This window comes from Muscardinus avellanarius, assembly GCF_963383645.1.
Source record: "Muscardinus avellanarius genome assembly, chromosome: 7".
NCBI lineage: Eukaryota > Metazoa > Chordata > Mammalia > Rodentia > Gliridae > Muscardinus > Muscardinus avellanarius.
The window spans coordinates 83,856,039-83,870,731 of NC_137793.1; the positions used below are offsets into that span (position 1 = coordinate 83,856,039).

At 41.6% G+C, this 14,693-nt stretch overlaps 1 protein-coding gene across 3 annotated transcripts in view; it reads right to left on the bottom strand.

The window, feature by feature from the left end:
- SRGAP2 (SLIT-ROBO Rho GTPase activating protein 2) overlaps nt 1-14,693 on the bottom strand; it is a gene marked incomplete at both ends in the record, with an annotated part of 264,810 nt that overhangs the window by 149,931 nt on the left and 100,186 nt on the right. For all 3 annotated transcript variants that reach the window (XM_080698581.1, XM_080698580.1, XM_080698579.1), the window contains one exon: nt 9,108-9,300. In XM_080698581.1, the coding sequence (XP_080554707.1) occupies nt 9,108-9,300 (193 nt within the window). The remainder of the gene's footprint in view (nt 1-9,107; nt 9,301-14,693) is intronic.

Here is a 14,693-nt window from a genome sequence, read left to right on the forward strand (position 1 = left end):
ACTGCTTTTACTTCTTTGACTCCCTCCTCTAAGAGTTTAGAATAATACCTTTAAAATGTCCAACAAATATTCGTCGAGGAGAAGGACAAGATGGAGAAAGACAAGATGTTGACAGTGGATTATAAAATAGCACAAGGTCTTTGTAAGGAACACAGCAGGCGGGCAACGTAGAAATATTCCTCTAAAAACTCAGTGGGGGAAAAAAGATCTCAAGATAAAACAAAGAAATGAGCTATTTTAAAAGCAGGAGATCAAAATCAAGTGATCTATGCCTGAAAGGTAATTTACAGCAAGTCTGTGTTTAAAAAAAACACAAAACCCAGCAACCAACGCATTATCAATTAGAATCCTGCTGGGCAATATTAACACAGATTCCACTTAAAAGAGACAATCAAAGGCTCACCAACAAATAGGAATACATTTATGCTCTTCAAGGAGCCAAAGAAAATCTAAGAACATCTTTGCCAGGAAGGCTTCCTGCCCTCAAATAATATTTTATCTCTGCTCTTAAACTGGGCTGGCAGAATTTCAGACATTAATAGAGTCATGGGGATGGAGAAGCCATATTTCCTATATTAAAGCAGAAGAAGGTAGAATTGAATAATTGCAATAGTTCTATGTGAAGCATCTCTTTCTCTGGGGAAGAAGGAAGGGCGGGAGCAGGATAGGACCACCAGGTCAGCCTGCGCAATGCAGATCAAGCTGTGTGGGCTCTAATGAGGTTGTCTGCACCCAGCACAGCGCAGGGGAAGAACAAAGGGCGGGTGGGAGCAAAGGGGGACAGGAAGCAATGGCTTCCCAGGAAAGAACTTGTCTAAGAGAAGATGAAAAAAAACAACATCTAAATGCAGTCACCTAAAACTGTAGTGAAAGACCCAATTTAGCCCAGAATGAGTAGCTAACGTGGAGCTGGGGAGAGAAAGAAGCCTGAAAAAAAGGGTGGGATGAATCCATGTGGATGGCCTTCGGCCCTGGCCAACCTGTCCCATCCCAAGTTTAATCGTTTCCACGTCCCTGAGACATGTCCGTCCAGAGTACTGCTGGCAGCTGCTCTCCTGGCAGCACAGGGAGACAAATTCATGGCATTGCTGTGCCAACAGCTGCTACAGCTCCAGGGGACGTGGCGAGTGCCCGCCGAGATGCTCTGGGCAGAGAATGAACTATTCTGGGACTGGTCCTAGAGTCAGCAAAATCGAGGCTATAGTTACTGGCTGAATGAAAATACAGTACGACTGCCACTCCGGAGGTCCAGGAAACCAAGAGTCCTTGCTCTGGCTCCACTTCTTTGATTTCTGTTGATTGTTCTCACATTTGCTCCGTCTTTTCTATTTCCAAGGGCACGACTACAGTTTTGGTCCACATTAACCTCACCACTGGACTGCCGTACCTTAATAACAGGTCCTCCTCCTCCTCCAGTCTCTCCACTGCAATTGATCATATGCATTGTTGCCATAGTTACCTTTCAAAAAGCACAGCCATAATTATTTTCCTTGCTCAAAAATGATCAATGGCTCACTTATGCTTACAGAACAAAACTCAACCCCTATCACCTGGTATTCGTAAACCTCTATAATTTTCTGGACCCTACCTGTGTTTGCAGATTTATTTACACCATTGTATTTGTCATTCTTGTTCTTCAGCAAAGCAGGAGTTATCCACCACCCTTGATTTTCTAACCTCTGGGTCTTATTAACACTTTTCTCAAGCCAGGTGTGGTGGTGTATGCTTGTAATCCCAGTACTTGGGAGGCTGAGACAAGAGGCTCCCAGGTTCACAGCCAGCCTCAGCTACTTATTTAGGCCCTCTGCAACTTCGTGAGACCTTGTTTCAAAATAAAGAATAAAAAGTAGGGCTGGATGTATAGCTTAGAGGTAGAATACACCTGGGTTCAATCTCCAGTACCACAAAAATTAAAAAAAAAGAAAAAAAATACTATTCTCTCTGCCTAAAATGCTTCCTTTCCCATCTCTTCCTCCTTTTTCTACAGCTTCTGCATCATCTCAATTGTATTGAACTTAAAAGAACAATATCTACGTTGGCACATTCCCCCTTTCCATTTCCCATACATTGACTTTCACTTCTATAAAGCCCTCCCTGGTCCACCAACCAAAACAAATCACTCTTCCTTGTGCACCTGTGTCGCTTTGTATGGTTAGGTGGCTACGTTCTTTCATATACCTGTCCTTTCTCCTTCTCCTCGTGTGTGTGTGTGTGTCTCTCTCTCTCTCTCTCTCTCTGTGTGTGTGTGTGTGTGTGTGTGTGTGTGTGTGTGTGTGTGTGTATTATTGAGGATTGAACCTAGGAGTATTCTACCTCTGAGCCACACCCCTAGCCATATTTTATTTTATTTTTTTTGAAACACGGCCTTGCTAAGTTGCTGAGGGCCCCTCACTATATTGCCGAGAGTGGCCTTAAAGTGAAGTCCTCCTGTCTCTACCTTTCAAGTACTGGGATTAAAGGAATATACCACACCTGACTATATACCTAGCCTTTCAAATATTGTACACAGAGAGATTGTCCCCTAATGTTTTCCTTTCTTCTATGTTAATAGAAATTCTACTTTCTAGTCACTCAGAATAATAACTACATCTCCCAACCTCCCTTGCAGTTCAGCGTAACCATACGACTAAGTTCTGGTTAGCTGGGTATGAGTTGAAGGCATGTATCTGCCACCTCCAGACTGCACCTTTAAAGAATATTTGCCCTTTGCCCTGTTGCCATTCCTGCTGGCTAGAATGAGGACAGGGTGGCAGTGAGCTATCTTGAGCCATCCAGACAAGAACATGCTGAGGATGGAATAAGGGGCCTGATATAGCCCTAATAGCTAATACTGAAATCATTACATGACAGAGAAATCAAACCTCCATCATGTGTAAATTACTACTACTTAGCATCTATTGATAGCAGCCATGCTTATATCTTAACCAACTCTGACTTGCCTAAAATATCTTTCCTGTGCCAAAATGCCAAATTTTCATTTGCTAGCAAATGTGTCCAAGCATAACCTGGTGGTGCCACTTGCCAAATGCCAGCTCAATTTCAGCATGATGGCGATAATGCTTGTGCTGTGCAACACCTGCGTATTTAGTTATCTTTTGCAACACAACACAAATATAGTGGAAAATAGAAAAATAAAGTGCTGCTACTAAAGTTGCATTGAGAAATAGAGGTCTCATCACTGCATTAATCAGACATTAATAAGAACAGATGCTCTTCATATGCCCACCAGACTTAGGCAGGTGGGCCATGGGTTTAGTCATACAGAAAAGAAAGTCAGTGATAAGGTATAAAATGCTGAAAATTTATCAAGTGAAATATAATTCAGAATTTTGCATCTATACTTATAATACTAGAACCCACCTGATTTGCATAAAATTGAACTTTTAACTGTTATCTTCTGTTTACATGTTTAGGACTGAATTATGTAGGAAAGTAGGGTGTTGTCTGAACCTCTCTTATTGAGTGGATTAAATGCATTTGTAAGTATGAAGTGTGTTTGTATGTATCCCTCATCTCTTGTATTATGCTGTACCATGTGAAACTGTCATTATTATATTGGCATTTTTATTTTCCATCCATTGAAATTCACTTCCTAAAGCCCTCCCTCATTCTCCAACCAGAACAAATCATTTATTTGTGCATATGTCTGCATTAAGTGTGAATCTATATTATAGGTCACTATTTTGGCTTATAAAAAACAGAAATAAAAAAAAGAAATAAAAAAACCCAGAAATTTTATGTTCCACTGTAACAGAAAATATCTTGGGCTTAGGGCTCATTTTAGTCATCTTTGCATTTTCTATAATGCTTTAAACATGAGATAAGCAATGAGAAAGTGGTGGGATTAAGTTTTATGGGTCTTCTACTTGAAACATTTCTAATTCCATCAGACAACACTATCCATCAGGATAATGTTCCATCTTCTTACCTGCCGAAAGGGGAAAACCCAACTCTCACTCTTTCTTTTCAGGTCATTTTACATCTAGTAGTAACTTTTACTATCTCCTGCCACTCTTGGTATCTCCTAAGTGTTGGGGCCTGACCTTAGCTCTTTGTTCTTTGTCTCTTTCCTTAGTTCATAAACATTCATAGATTCATGATCATGCTTCCACTGGCTGTCTCCAGTTATAAGCTCATAGCTCAGCAGCACTGCATCTCAGCCTGGATGCCTGAAGGCCTTGCATGGTCCCAAACCCAACATGTCCAAAGGAGGATCAACATTCAAAACAGGTTCTCCCTCCCCATCTCCACGTGTATTGTGGATGCCACAATTCTTCTACATTGCTAGGTTAGAACCACTGGGTCGCCACTGACAGTCATGGTTTTTACACAGTCAGTTATACAATCCTGTCTAGTTCCTCAAATACCTCTTCAATGCTGCTATAGTTTGGGTCTGAAACATCTCCCAAAGGCTCATTTGTCCCCAGCATGTGATGCTACTGGTAAATAATGGAACCTTCAGGAGGTGAGGCCTAGTAGAAGGAATTTCAGTGATTAGGGATGTACCCTTGAAGGGGATAAATGGGACCCCCAGTCACTTCCTTTCTTCACTGGTTCCTGGCTACCATGAGTTGAACAGGTCTTCTCCCCCAACAATCCCCACCATGATATACTGTACTGTCACAGGGCAAAAATAACAGGGCCATATGACTATGGACTGAAACCAAAATAAATCTGTCCTCTTATAAGCTGCTTATCTCAGGTATTTTGTCACAGCAACGGAGAGCTGATTAACAGAAATACATTCTTTTTTTTTTTTTTTTTTTGGCTACCAAATTGTGCATAGATTGTCCCTAAATTCTCCATCCTGGCCTTCTCTGGCATAAAAATTCAGTCTTTTACTGAAATTTTCCTCAGGTCTGTTTCCTAACACAAGATCCCAAAGGATTCATTATGATACTATCTGAAACTATCAGAAGTTCAAATCTGAACCTCTCTGTGTGCCATCAAAGAGCCATCTTCAGGGCTCCAGTCTGCATATATAACATTATTTTCTACTACTTTTTTAAAAAATGTGTTCTCCTGTTACTATGAAAGCCCTTTGCATATTATACTGTTTACATGTCTCTTTTCCCTGTTAACCAGGAATTTCAAAGCTTAACTTAGTCCTCAGAGGAATCACTGAGAACACATTATCCAGTAGGTATTTAAAGGGGGATTGTTGTAGACTGTAGACAGTAGATCATTACACAGGATAAGATCAGACAGAAAACTTTTGGCATAAATCAGCCATAACATGATGGCCAAAGGAGTAGAAAAGTCCCCCTCTTCTAGGTTCTTACACAATGCTGTACTTTCCTTTCATAATAGTTAGCCTAACTTTAAATTATATACCTAATAATGTGATTTATTTCAATTCCTCATTCTTTTCTTTCTCTCCCCCTGCCCTTGGTAGTAAGGGGATGTAACCCAGGAGCATTCTACCTCTGAGCTACACCTCCTGTCCAATGTTTTTTATTCTTTATTTTGAAACAGGGTCTCACTGAGTTGCAAAGGGCCTCAATAAGTAGATGAAGCTGGTTGTGAACCATGATCCTCCTGTCTCAGCCTCCCAAATGCTGGTATTACAAGTGTGCACCACCACGCCAGGCTAAATCCCACATTCTATTGTAAGCGCCATGTGGACAGTGCTTATTCTCTGCTAAATCCTATGGCACTGTGAATATGCAATGAGTATTATTTGTGTTTGTTTGTTTGTTTGTTTGTTTTACTGGAGTTCCTGGGAACCCTTCTACCTCCGGGCTACACTCCCAGACCGATACACACACACACACACACACACACACACACACACACATATATATATATATATATATATATATATATATATATTTTTTTTTTTTTTTTGGAAATAGGGTCTCTTAAGCCAAAATGGATGGCTTCGAACCTGCGCGATCCTCCTGTCTCCGCCTCCCAAGCGCGGGGATTACAAGCGTGCGCCACCACATCCGGCTCAACAGGAATTATTTGGATGACTGTGTAAGAACCTTCCCTTAATGAAGTCACATCCTACACTAGTCCCCACATTTCATACCACCTAACATTCCTGCCTCCTCTCATTTGTACATGTTATATTACCTCCTATACAAATCTACCTTTACATTCTAACCTAATTCACACTTGCTTCAGGAAATTTTCCTGACTATCCCAGATCCTTCATATATCTCTAATGGTTTATTTCTGATCCTTCATCAATTCTATGTTCTAGATAACACAAATGGGATCCATCCCCCTCCCTCTCGCTGTGTTATTAGGGATTGAATCCAGAACCAATCTACCTCTGAGCTACACCTACAGCCCTATTTTATTATTTTATTTTTTATTTTGAAACAGGTTCTCATTAAGTTGGTGAGTCTGTTCTCAAACCTGTGATCCTCCTGTCTCAGTCTCCCAAGTACTGGGATTACAAGTATGCACCACCATGCATGGTGAACTACCAATGATCTCCTAATGAAATCATTACTGCTTTATCCTCTAATTGCTTCTTGCATTCAAAATCCTTCCTTTCCAACCTGATATGACCCCTATAAATATATGCAATAAATTTCTCTTATATCTTCCAGTACTTTGTAAGTATTAAGCACAGAACTAGTTCAATAAATACTCATTGATTCTTTGAAGAAAAAATGATACCAGGTACCAGCTTTATCAGAAATCAATTCTTCTAGTCTTGGAGAAAAATACCCTGTTCCTTGTATACAATGTTAATCAGAGCAATTCAGACATAGAGATTAGCTCATCTATACCATAATTTATGATAAACATGACCTTAAATGAGAATATGATATAGTACTAAAAATTAAGTGCTATTTTAAACTTAGGAGGCATTCCCTGACAGAATAAATCTAACTTTAAACCCTTTCCTAAAGCAAATGATTCCTCCCTCAAGTCTTCCTTTATCACATACTAAAATATCATTCTATTATCAGATGATTTTCTTATCTCAAAGAGACTAGGTCTTGAGAAATATAAAGAACTTTGAGGAGAAAACATCTGGAGGAAATTCTCATTCTGGCTGATACTGAGAGTGTCATATGTTCCTCTCAATTTTACCCTCTATATTCATTGCTCAAAGCTGGCTTATAGAGGATAATTTCTGTCCTGTATTATTTGGGAAATTAAAAAAAAGTTAAAAATATAAAAAGATATATTTGGTATTAATTTTTAAATTCACTCTTTCATTTACTTGTTCACTCATTCCACAACATTTACTGAAGGTGTACTTTATACCAAACATTACGCTAGGTACAGTGGGACACAGATCAATCAGAGTAAGGCATGGTGGCACATGCCTATAATTCTAGTACTTAGGAGGTTGAGACAGAGGAGTGCAGGTTCAAAGTCAGCTTCAGCAACTTAGTGAGGCTATCAGCTTAGTGAGATCCTGTTTCAAAATAAAAAATAAAATAGGGTTGGAGGTATAGCTCAAAGGTATAATGCTCAATCCTCAGCACTACACACACACACACACACACACACACACACACACGCATGCACACACATCAAATGAGCTTATAGACTATGGAAAGATACCATATGGCAGACAATACTGAATGCCCTAGACAAGAATAAATAAAATGCTATAGAAATTTAGTGGATGGAGAACATTTTTCCTTCTGGAAGAATCACTAAAGTCTTTTAGAACAGGAAACAGTTGAGATGGGTTTCAAGACTTGGGTATGGGTTAGACACACAGAAATGTAAAGAATGAGTATATAATCTCAATAACAGGATGGCAATAGCCCACTCGAGTCAATGTCCTGTTTGGCTAAGGTACACTGGAACAGAAACAAGAAACAAGACTGGGGAGTGTTTCAAGGCCAGATATAGAGGGGCTTGAAAACCAAACCAAGAAGAGTAGCACTTCTCAAACTTCACATACTCACAAATCACCTGGGGATATTAAGAGTAGATCCAGAGCGGGGATTGAGAGTCTGCATTTTTAACAACCCAGATGATGCAGACACCGGAAGACCACCTTGAGTATCAAGAGCATAGACAAAAGCCAGTGATGGTGGCACTCACCTGTAATCCCAGTACTTGGAAGACTGAGACAGGAAGATCACAGGTTTGAAGCCAGCCTCTGCAATTTAGCAAAAATCTCAGTAACCTAGCAAGAACCTGTTTCAAAATAAAAAAGTAAAATATGGCTGGGGGTGTAGCTAGGAGGTAGAATGCCTCTGGGTTCAATTCCCAGTACCACATAAAAAAGGACATAGATAATGAGAAGTTGCTGAAAGTTTTGCACAAAACTGTCTAATTCCCAGTGTGTTCCAGGAAGACTAAATCTGACTGGACCAGGCAGATTGAAACAGGGAGAAGCTGTAGACTTTAGTAACTGCCTAAGCAGAGATTTAGATGTATAGCTACTATAGAATACAATTTATTTCTTCTGGTTAAAGACAGTTTAGTGAAATAGTTAAGGGTACAGAAACCAAAGCTAGAATGCCTGGGTTTGAATTTCAGCTCTCCTACCTTCTCTGTGTGTGTGTGTGTGTGTGTGTGTGTGTGTGCGCGTGTGTGTGTGTTCTGGGTTAAATTCCTTAATCTCTAAATTAGGTATGACAATCGATATATAGTATCGTGTGCATTGGGTTACCTCACATATGTGTAAAGCCCTTAGAACCATTCATGGCACAAAGAAAAGGCTATATAAGCGTTTACTGGCCAGGCACATACCTATTATCTCAACTACTTGAGATGCTGAAGCAGAAGGATCGAAGTTTAAGGCCCTCCTGGGCAACTTACAGAAATTCTGTCTGCAGTTTTAAAAAATTACAGGGCTGGGGACATAGTTCAATGGTAAAACATGCCTGGGTTTAATCCTCAATACTGGAAAAAAAAAGTGTTTACAGTTATTAGCGTGATTCATCATCTCCTCTGATCTCTCAAAGATGCAGAATTGCACATAAGACTGATGTGGAAAAGGAAAAGTCCTTGAGGGCTTTCAACCAATTTGAAGTAATTGGCTCATGAATGCACTGGCTCTAAGTGGTACCCCCTGCTTCCCTCCACATACACACACACACACACACACACACACACACACACACACACAGACACACATATGCACGAAGTCTCTAAAAGCAATAGCCACAAGTCCTTACTTGAATTGCTGGTCCTTGGTGCTACGCGTCTTGGCCAGGAAGCGCTCAGCCAGCTTCTCCAGGTTGCGGGAGTAGTCCATCTCAATCTCAGCCTTCTTCCGGAAAAAATCCTGCAGGTCCTGCAACAGCTGCACCCGAAGCTCACACTGCTGGTCCAGGCATTTCATCTGCTCTGTGAGCTGAGCCCGGATCTCTGCCACAAAACAAGGGAACACAGTCAGATAGACAGCCTTAAATAAACACCGTACAGGCTGACATTCACCCAGCTTACTTACTTTTTTCCTGTCCCCCGGGGAATTCAAAACTCTTAATAAAAAAAGAAAAAAAAGGCTAAAGTCTAACCTGGCCATGTGATGTCAGAACCTCCATCAACTTTTTTGGACCACTGAAGAACACTGTGAGCCAGGACTCTGCTGAATCATTTAGGAGAAGCTGCTTATTGAACGTAAGAGTATTCAGAGCTGAATTATGGACCAATTTAGCGTGCTTCTGATACAGTGCCAGAATTTGGGTTTTCATGTAGCAAAGGGGCCCAAATGAATGCTCTCCTAACTATCTTATGAGGTAAGTACTACTTTATCTCCATTTGAAAGATGAGAATACTGAATCTTGAAGAAGTCACGGTATTAAATGATACAGCTGGAGTTCAAATCTAGACAGACTAATTTACGAGACTGTGCTAGACTTTACTTTTTAAAGAATACTTTTCCCTATCATTTAAAAATCTTTCATCATTTTCATGTAGCAGGGTGAGAAACCAAATATTTTAATTGAGGTAGAAAGGGACCTGCCCAACAGCAAATGGTGGCAATCAAGAATACAAAAAAAGAGCACCAGGGCGTCTGGACCAGCAAACCATTCAACATCAATCAGATTTCAGAGTTTCTAACATCACAGAATGTAAATCAATCTTCAGGAAGTTTACTTGGAAGCTGGGCGTATGGCTCAGGGGTAAGGCACTTGCCTAGCATTCATGAAGCCTTGGGTCTGACCCCTAGCACTACAATAAATAAATAAAATTTACAAAATGATGGGATATATACACAATGGAATTCCACTTAGCAATAAAGAAGAATAAAATTGTGTCATTTGCAGGATAATGGATGGACCTCGAGAACATTACATTAAGTAAAATTAGAAAGTGAACGGCCATATGTTCTTCTCTCATAGGCAGAAGCTAGGGAGTAATCAGGCTACAGGAAAGACTTTAGATAATAAGGGAGAAGCTCCAGTGGAGGGAGGGAGGTGTTCTGGGGGTGGGAGGCTGGAGAATTAATGAAGGAAACACTTCCATGGACGGACGTACATACGTGAGAGTACTAATGCCAATCTCAATATCATGATGGGGAAGGGGGCATCGGGAAGGGAGCCAGAGGAAAGCTCTCACCAAGTGCCGGGTGCATGTATGTCACCATCACTGCGAACCATGGTATGATGCGAGAACATGATGCACCAATAAAAGTATTAAAAAATAAAAGATGACTTGGCAAGAAATGTTTTTCATGAATAACTATCACTAATATCTTTGTGTTTTCAACCTCACGGATGCCTCAGAGTATCTGCTATTTCAGACCTAGAAATATTTAAGGTTAAACTTTAGCATGACACATTTCTGGCTGGCCAGTCTTTTTGCAGGGAAAGCAAACACTGTGTCTATAGAACTGCAGCAGTGGCAGCTCCAGAGGCGACCAGATCTGCCTGGTTAACATGCAACACTGCATGTTTTACTGACAAGAGTCTTGGCACTCACAGGAAGCAGCCTACCGATGCCAGGCTCTCGGCTCAGAGAAGGCCTGCAGTGTGTATCTTGCTGACGTTATGCTCCAATCTTCATCTGAGTCAGAATGAAGCCATTTCTTTCACTCCCTTCCCCCGCAAGCATACTCAGCTCCAAGTACATTAGGATATGACAGTGACACCAATTCCAGGGAAAAAGAGAGCCTATACTTTGCCTTTCCTTATGCATGTTCCAAATTCATTTCCCAAATGTACAGTTGTATCAATGCTTTTTTTTTTTTTCCTGCGCTATATAATGCACAGCAGTGGCAGGCAGTGGGTGGGGTTAAGTATCTAGAGTTTTCATTTGAGCTGCAGAAAACTGAGAAGAAAATCCAGGATTGAGGCCACGATGCTGAAAGGTTTGCAACCACTCTTGAAGCAACTGAGGATGGGAAAGATTCATCAGAGCCAGGCATGGTGGTGCATGCATGCAATCCCAGCGACTCCAGAGGCTGAAGCAAAAGAATTACAAAATAAAAAGGACCTGAAGATATAGCTTGGTGATAGAGAACCGTGGGTTCCATCCTCAGTACAGGAAAAAAGAAGGTACACTTGGCTTTGCTTGGAGGAGCTGGGGTCCATAATCTATCCCTGTCTTCATTTTGGTTTCTGTTTCTACAGATAACCATGTGTAACACACATATCTCATCCTTTGTGGATGATCTTAGGATCTATAAGTACCGTTCACCATCTTCGTGCCCAAGCTTCCACTTTGCCAACCACAAATGCCAATCAGCCCAGCGGTAACCTCACCTGAACTGAAACCCAGCACCAGAAGATTGTTTCAAGCAGACAGAAGGCTGCAGAGAAAAGCCGCCTACCTCATCACTCATCAAAGCTCTCTTGTTCTGTGTATTTTGGAGTCTGATTACAAGGGTACCAGGGGGAGAGATCTGCAGAGGTCATGCCAGGTGTCTGGTTCTTGCCAGGGATTTCTGGGTCATTTAAAGGCAATAGCCCTTGTCCAGACTTTCCTAGAGGCATCTGTCCTCTTTCTTTGTCTTAATAAAAAGCTAAAAGCAGTAGCCATGAAGTGGACAGACTATAGGTAGAGATGACATTCAAAAGTCTTGCTGATATTCCTTAAAACTTATCCATTAATTAAGAACCACCTCTTATTGTTGTCATTGTGTTTGTTTGGGGGGAGTATTGGGGATTAAAGCCAGAGGGTGTTCTATGATGGGTTATACCTCTACCCCTTTTTATTTTTTATTTTGAAACAAGGTCTTGCTAAGTTGCTGAGGCTGACCTTGAACCTCAATCCTCCTGTCTCAGCCTCCAAAATACTGGGATTACAGACATGCACCACCACACCTAGCTCAAGAATCAGCTCTTAAGATGGCTCTCCAGATATCTAGTCAGGAACGAAGAGAGATGGAGAAGTGTGGGGCTGTCAACCCCCTCTGAGTCCTATAATATACTTAAAACTTTACCTCCATGCTGGGCGTGGTGGCACACGTTTATAATCTCAGAATTTGGGAGGCTGAGACAGGAGGATCACAAATTTGCAGCCAGTCTCAGCTACTTAGTGATGCCCTCTGCAACTTAGTGAGCCCTTCTTTCAATATAAAGAATAAAAAATAGGGCTGGGGGTGTAGCTCTGACGCAGAATGCCCCTGGGCTCAATCCCAAGTACAGAAAGGAGAAAAAAAAAAAGCCTTTACCTTCATAATTTCACTAATCAGGGAGCTGAAAGAATCAGTGTAGATTATCCTAGGGGTTCTAGGCAAAGTCCTGTGATACCCAAAAAGTTCCAGAAGCAGGCTACTCCAGAGTCGTTCTGTTCAAGAACAAGCCTATCATCTGAGATATATGAATTAGTATGAGACACCCCCAAGAACATCCAGCCAGCATAGAATCCCATCCTAACTCCCCAAATATACTGGGCAGCATAGCATCAACTGCATCCCATCCTCAGGCACCCTGTCTGGGCCCATGCAGGAAGAGTGCCTATGTTTAGTACACAGTTTGTGGGCCTATACATACATCATCTCATTTAATTTTCACAACTAGCCTATTAAGGTATCTCCAATTATCCTGACTACAGATGAGAAAACTGAAGTCAGACTCATTAAGTAATGTTCCATAAGGCCATATGATTAGGTGAAAGTGAAGCTAAAGCTAAATTATATTCAAAGAGGCTGATAGTAGGGTAGAGAAACAGAGAAAGTACCAGTTTGGAGTCTGAAGGCATTTTTGGGTAAATCATAGTGACCATGCCTCTTGCCCCTAGAACATCATCTTTACCTTTCAGCTGAGGGGTGAGTCAGGCCTCCAGAATCATGTATAGAGTAGCCCACTAACCAGGCGGACCACATTTTGACTAATCCCCAACTGGACTGGACCCTGTCTCTGCTTCCTAAATCTGCTTTCTAGTGCAGCTTTGGTGGAAGTGCTTTTCTTGTTTTCTGAGTGCACCTTGGGGTGGGCCAGTAACTCCTGAGGACAGAGACAAGAAAAAAGTGATATCCCTATCTTGATGCCGAAGGGGCTCTGCCAGTAGACACCATCTGCTACTATGGTTTTATTTGATATGACACCATTGAGCATCTCACCTCCTCCACAACTCCCCTCAAAGAAGAAGCTCCCTTTGTTAGTGCCCTCAGAGCATCCACACAGTCATTAAGGAATCTCAATCCATCCCACCAGTTGGCCTAAAGTTCCAAGACAGAGTGGCTGCTCTGCCTAAAGCAGAGTGCGCCACTTCAGGTTTGCTCTGCTGTTCCTACTACTGCTACTGCTGCTAACACAGACAATGGTCCCCAAGAAGGCAGCTGTGTCAGCCCCAATCCTCTGTTCATGCACATAAAGAGCAGTGAACAATAGACCACTGAATGACACACGCCTGGGCCATGTGCCCAGGCTGGAGGCCCCTCTGCACCCTGGCCTACCAATAAGCCACAAGGGTAGAAAGAAGAAAGAGGCAATTTATATAAAATGCAGAAATTCCTCCCAGTTCCCTTGTGTGCTCAGGCAAGTATGCACGTGCACATGTGTGCACACTCAAAGGCACACACCACCCACACAGTGCTTCACCATGCCAACTCAGGAGAATTAAGTCCTCAGAGTTACATCCTTAGAGCTGTGGGGATGAGGGGACACTTGTAATTTTTTCTCCCTAGAATTGCATGGGAAGAAATCAAGCTTTTACTTCCTATAAATAACTATGTCTCATGAGTATGAAAAATTTCCCTGGCTAACCATAAAACCAAAGTACTAAGGTCACCATGAACTACCTAGCGTGACACATGCCAAAAAGTGGCCTCCCTGTGCACCCAATAAAGCCCATTTACTCATCAAATCTTACTGATGCCCTGACAGGTGCTGGGTGAGAGTGACAAAGGAGAACAAGACAGGGCCAGGTCCCACCCCAGCGAAGCACAGATTGACAGGGAAGGGGAAGGGCAAAACAGTCTCCTTAGTTTTTTTGCTTGGAATATTCATTACTATAACAGAGCCATGAAAATAGGCCCCAACATGAAGACCCAAGTCAAACAGCAGGAAGAATCCAAACAAACAAGCCCAAGAAAAAGCTAATGTCCTTTGGCTATTTATTTATTTATTTATTTATTTATTTATTGTGGCATTGGAGATTGAACCCAAGTAGGTTCTATCTCTGAGTCATACCCCCAGCCTTATATGTATTTTATTTTGAGACAGGGTCTCACTAAGCTACCACATGCTGGCCTCAAAATTTGTGATCCTCTTGGTGCAGCCTCCCAAGTACTGGGATGATAGGCATTCGCCACCACACCCTGCTTTTGTTTTGAAACAGAGTCTTGCTAAGTTGCTGAGGACCTTACTAAA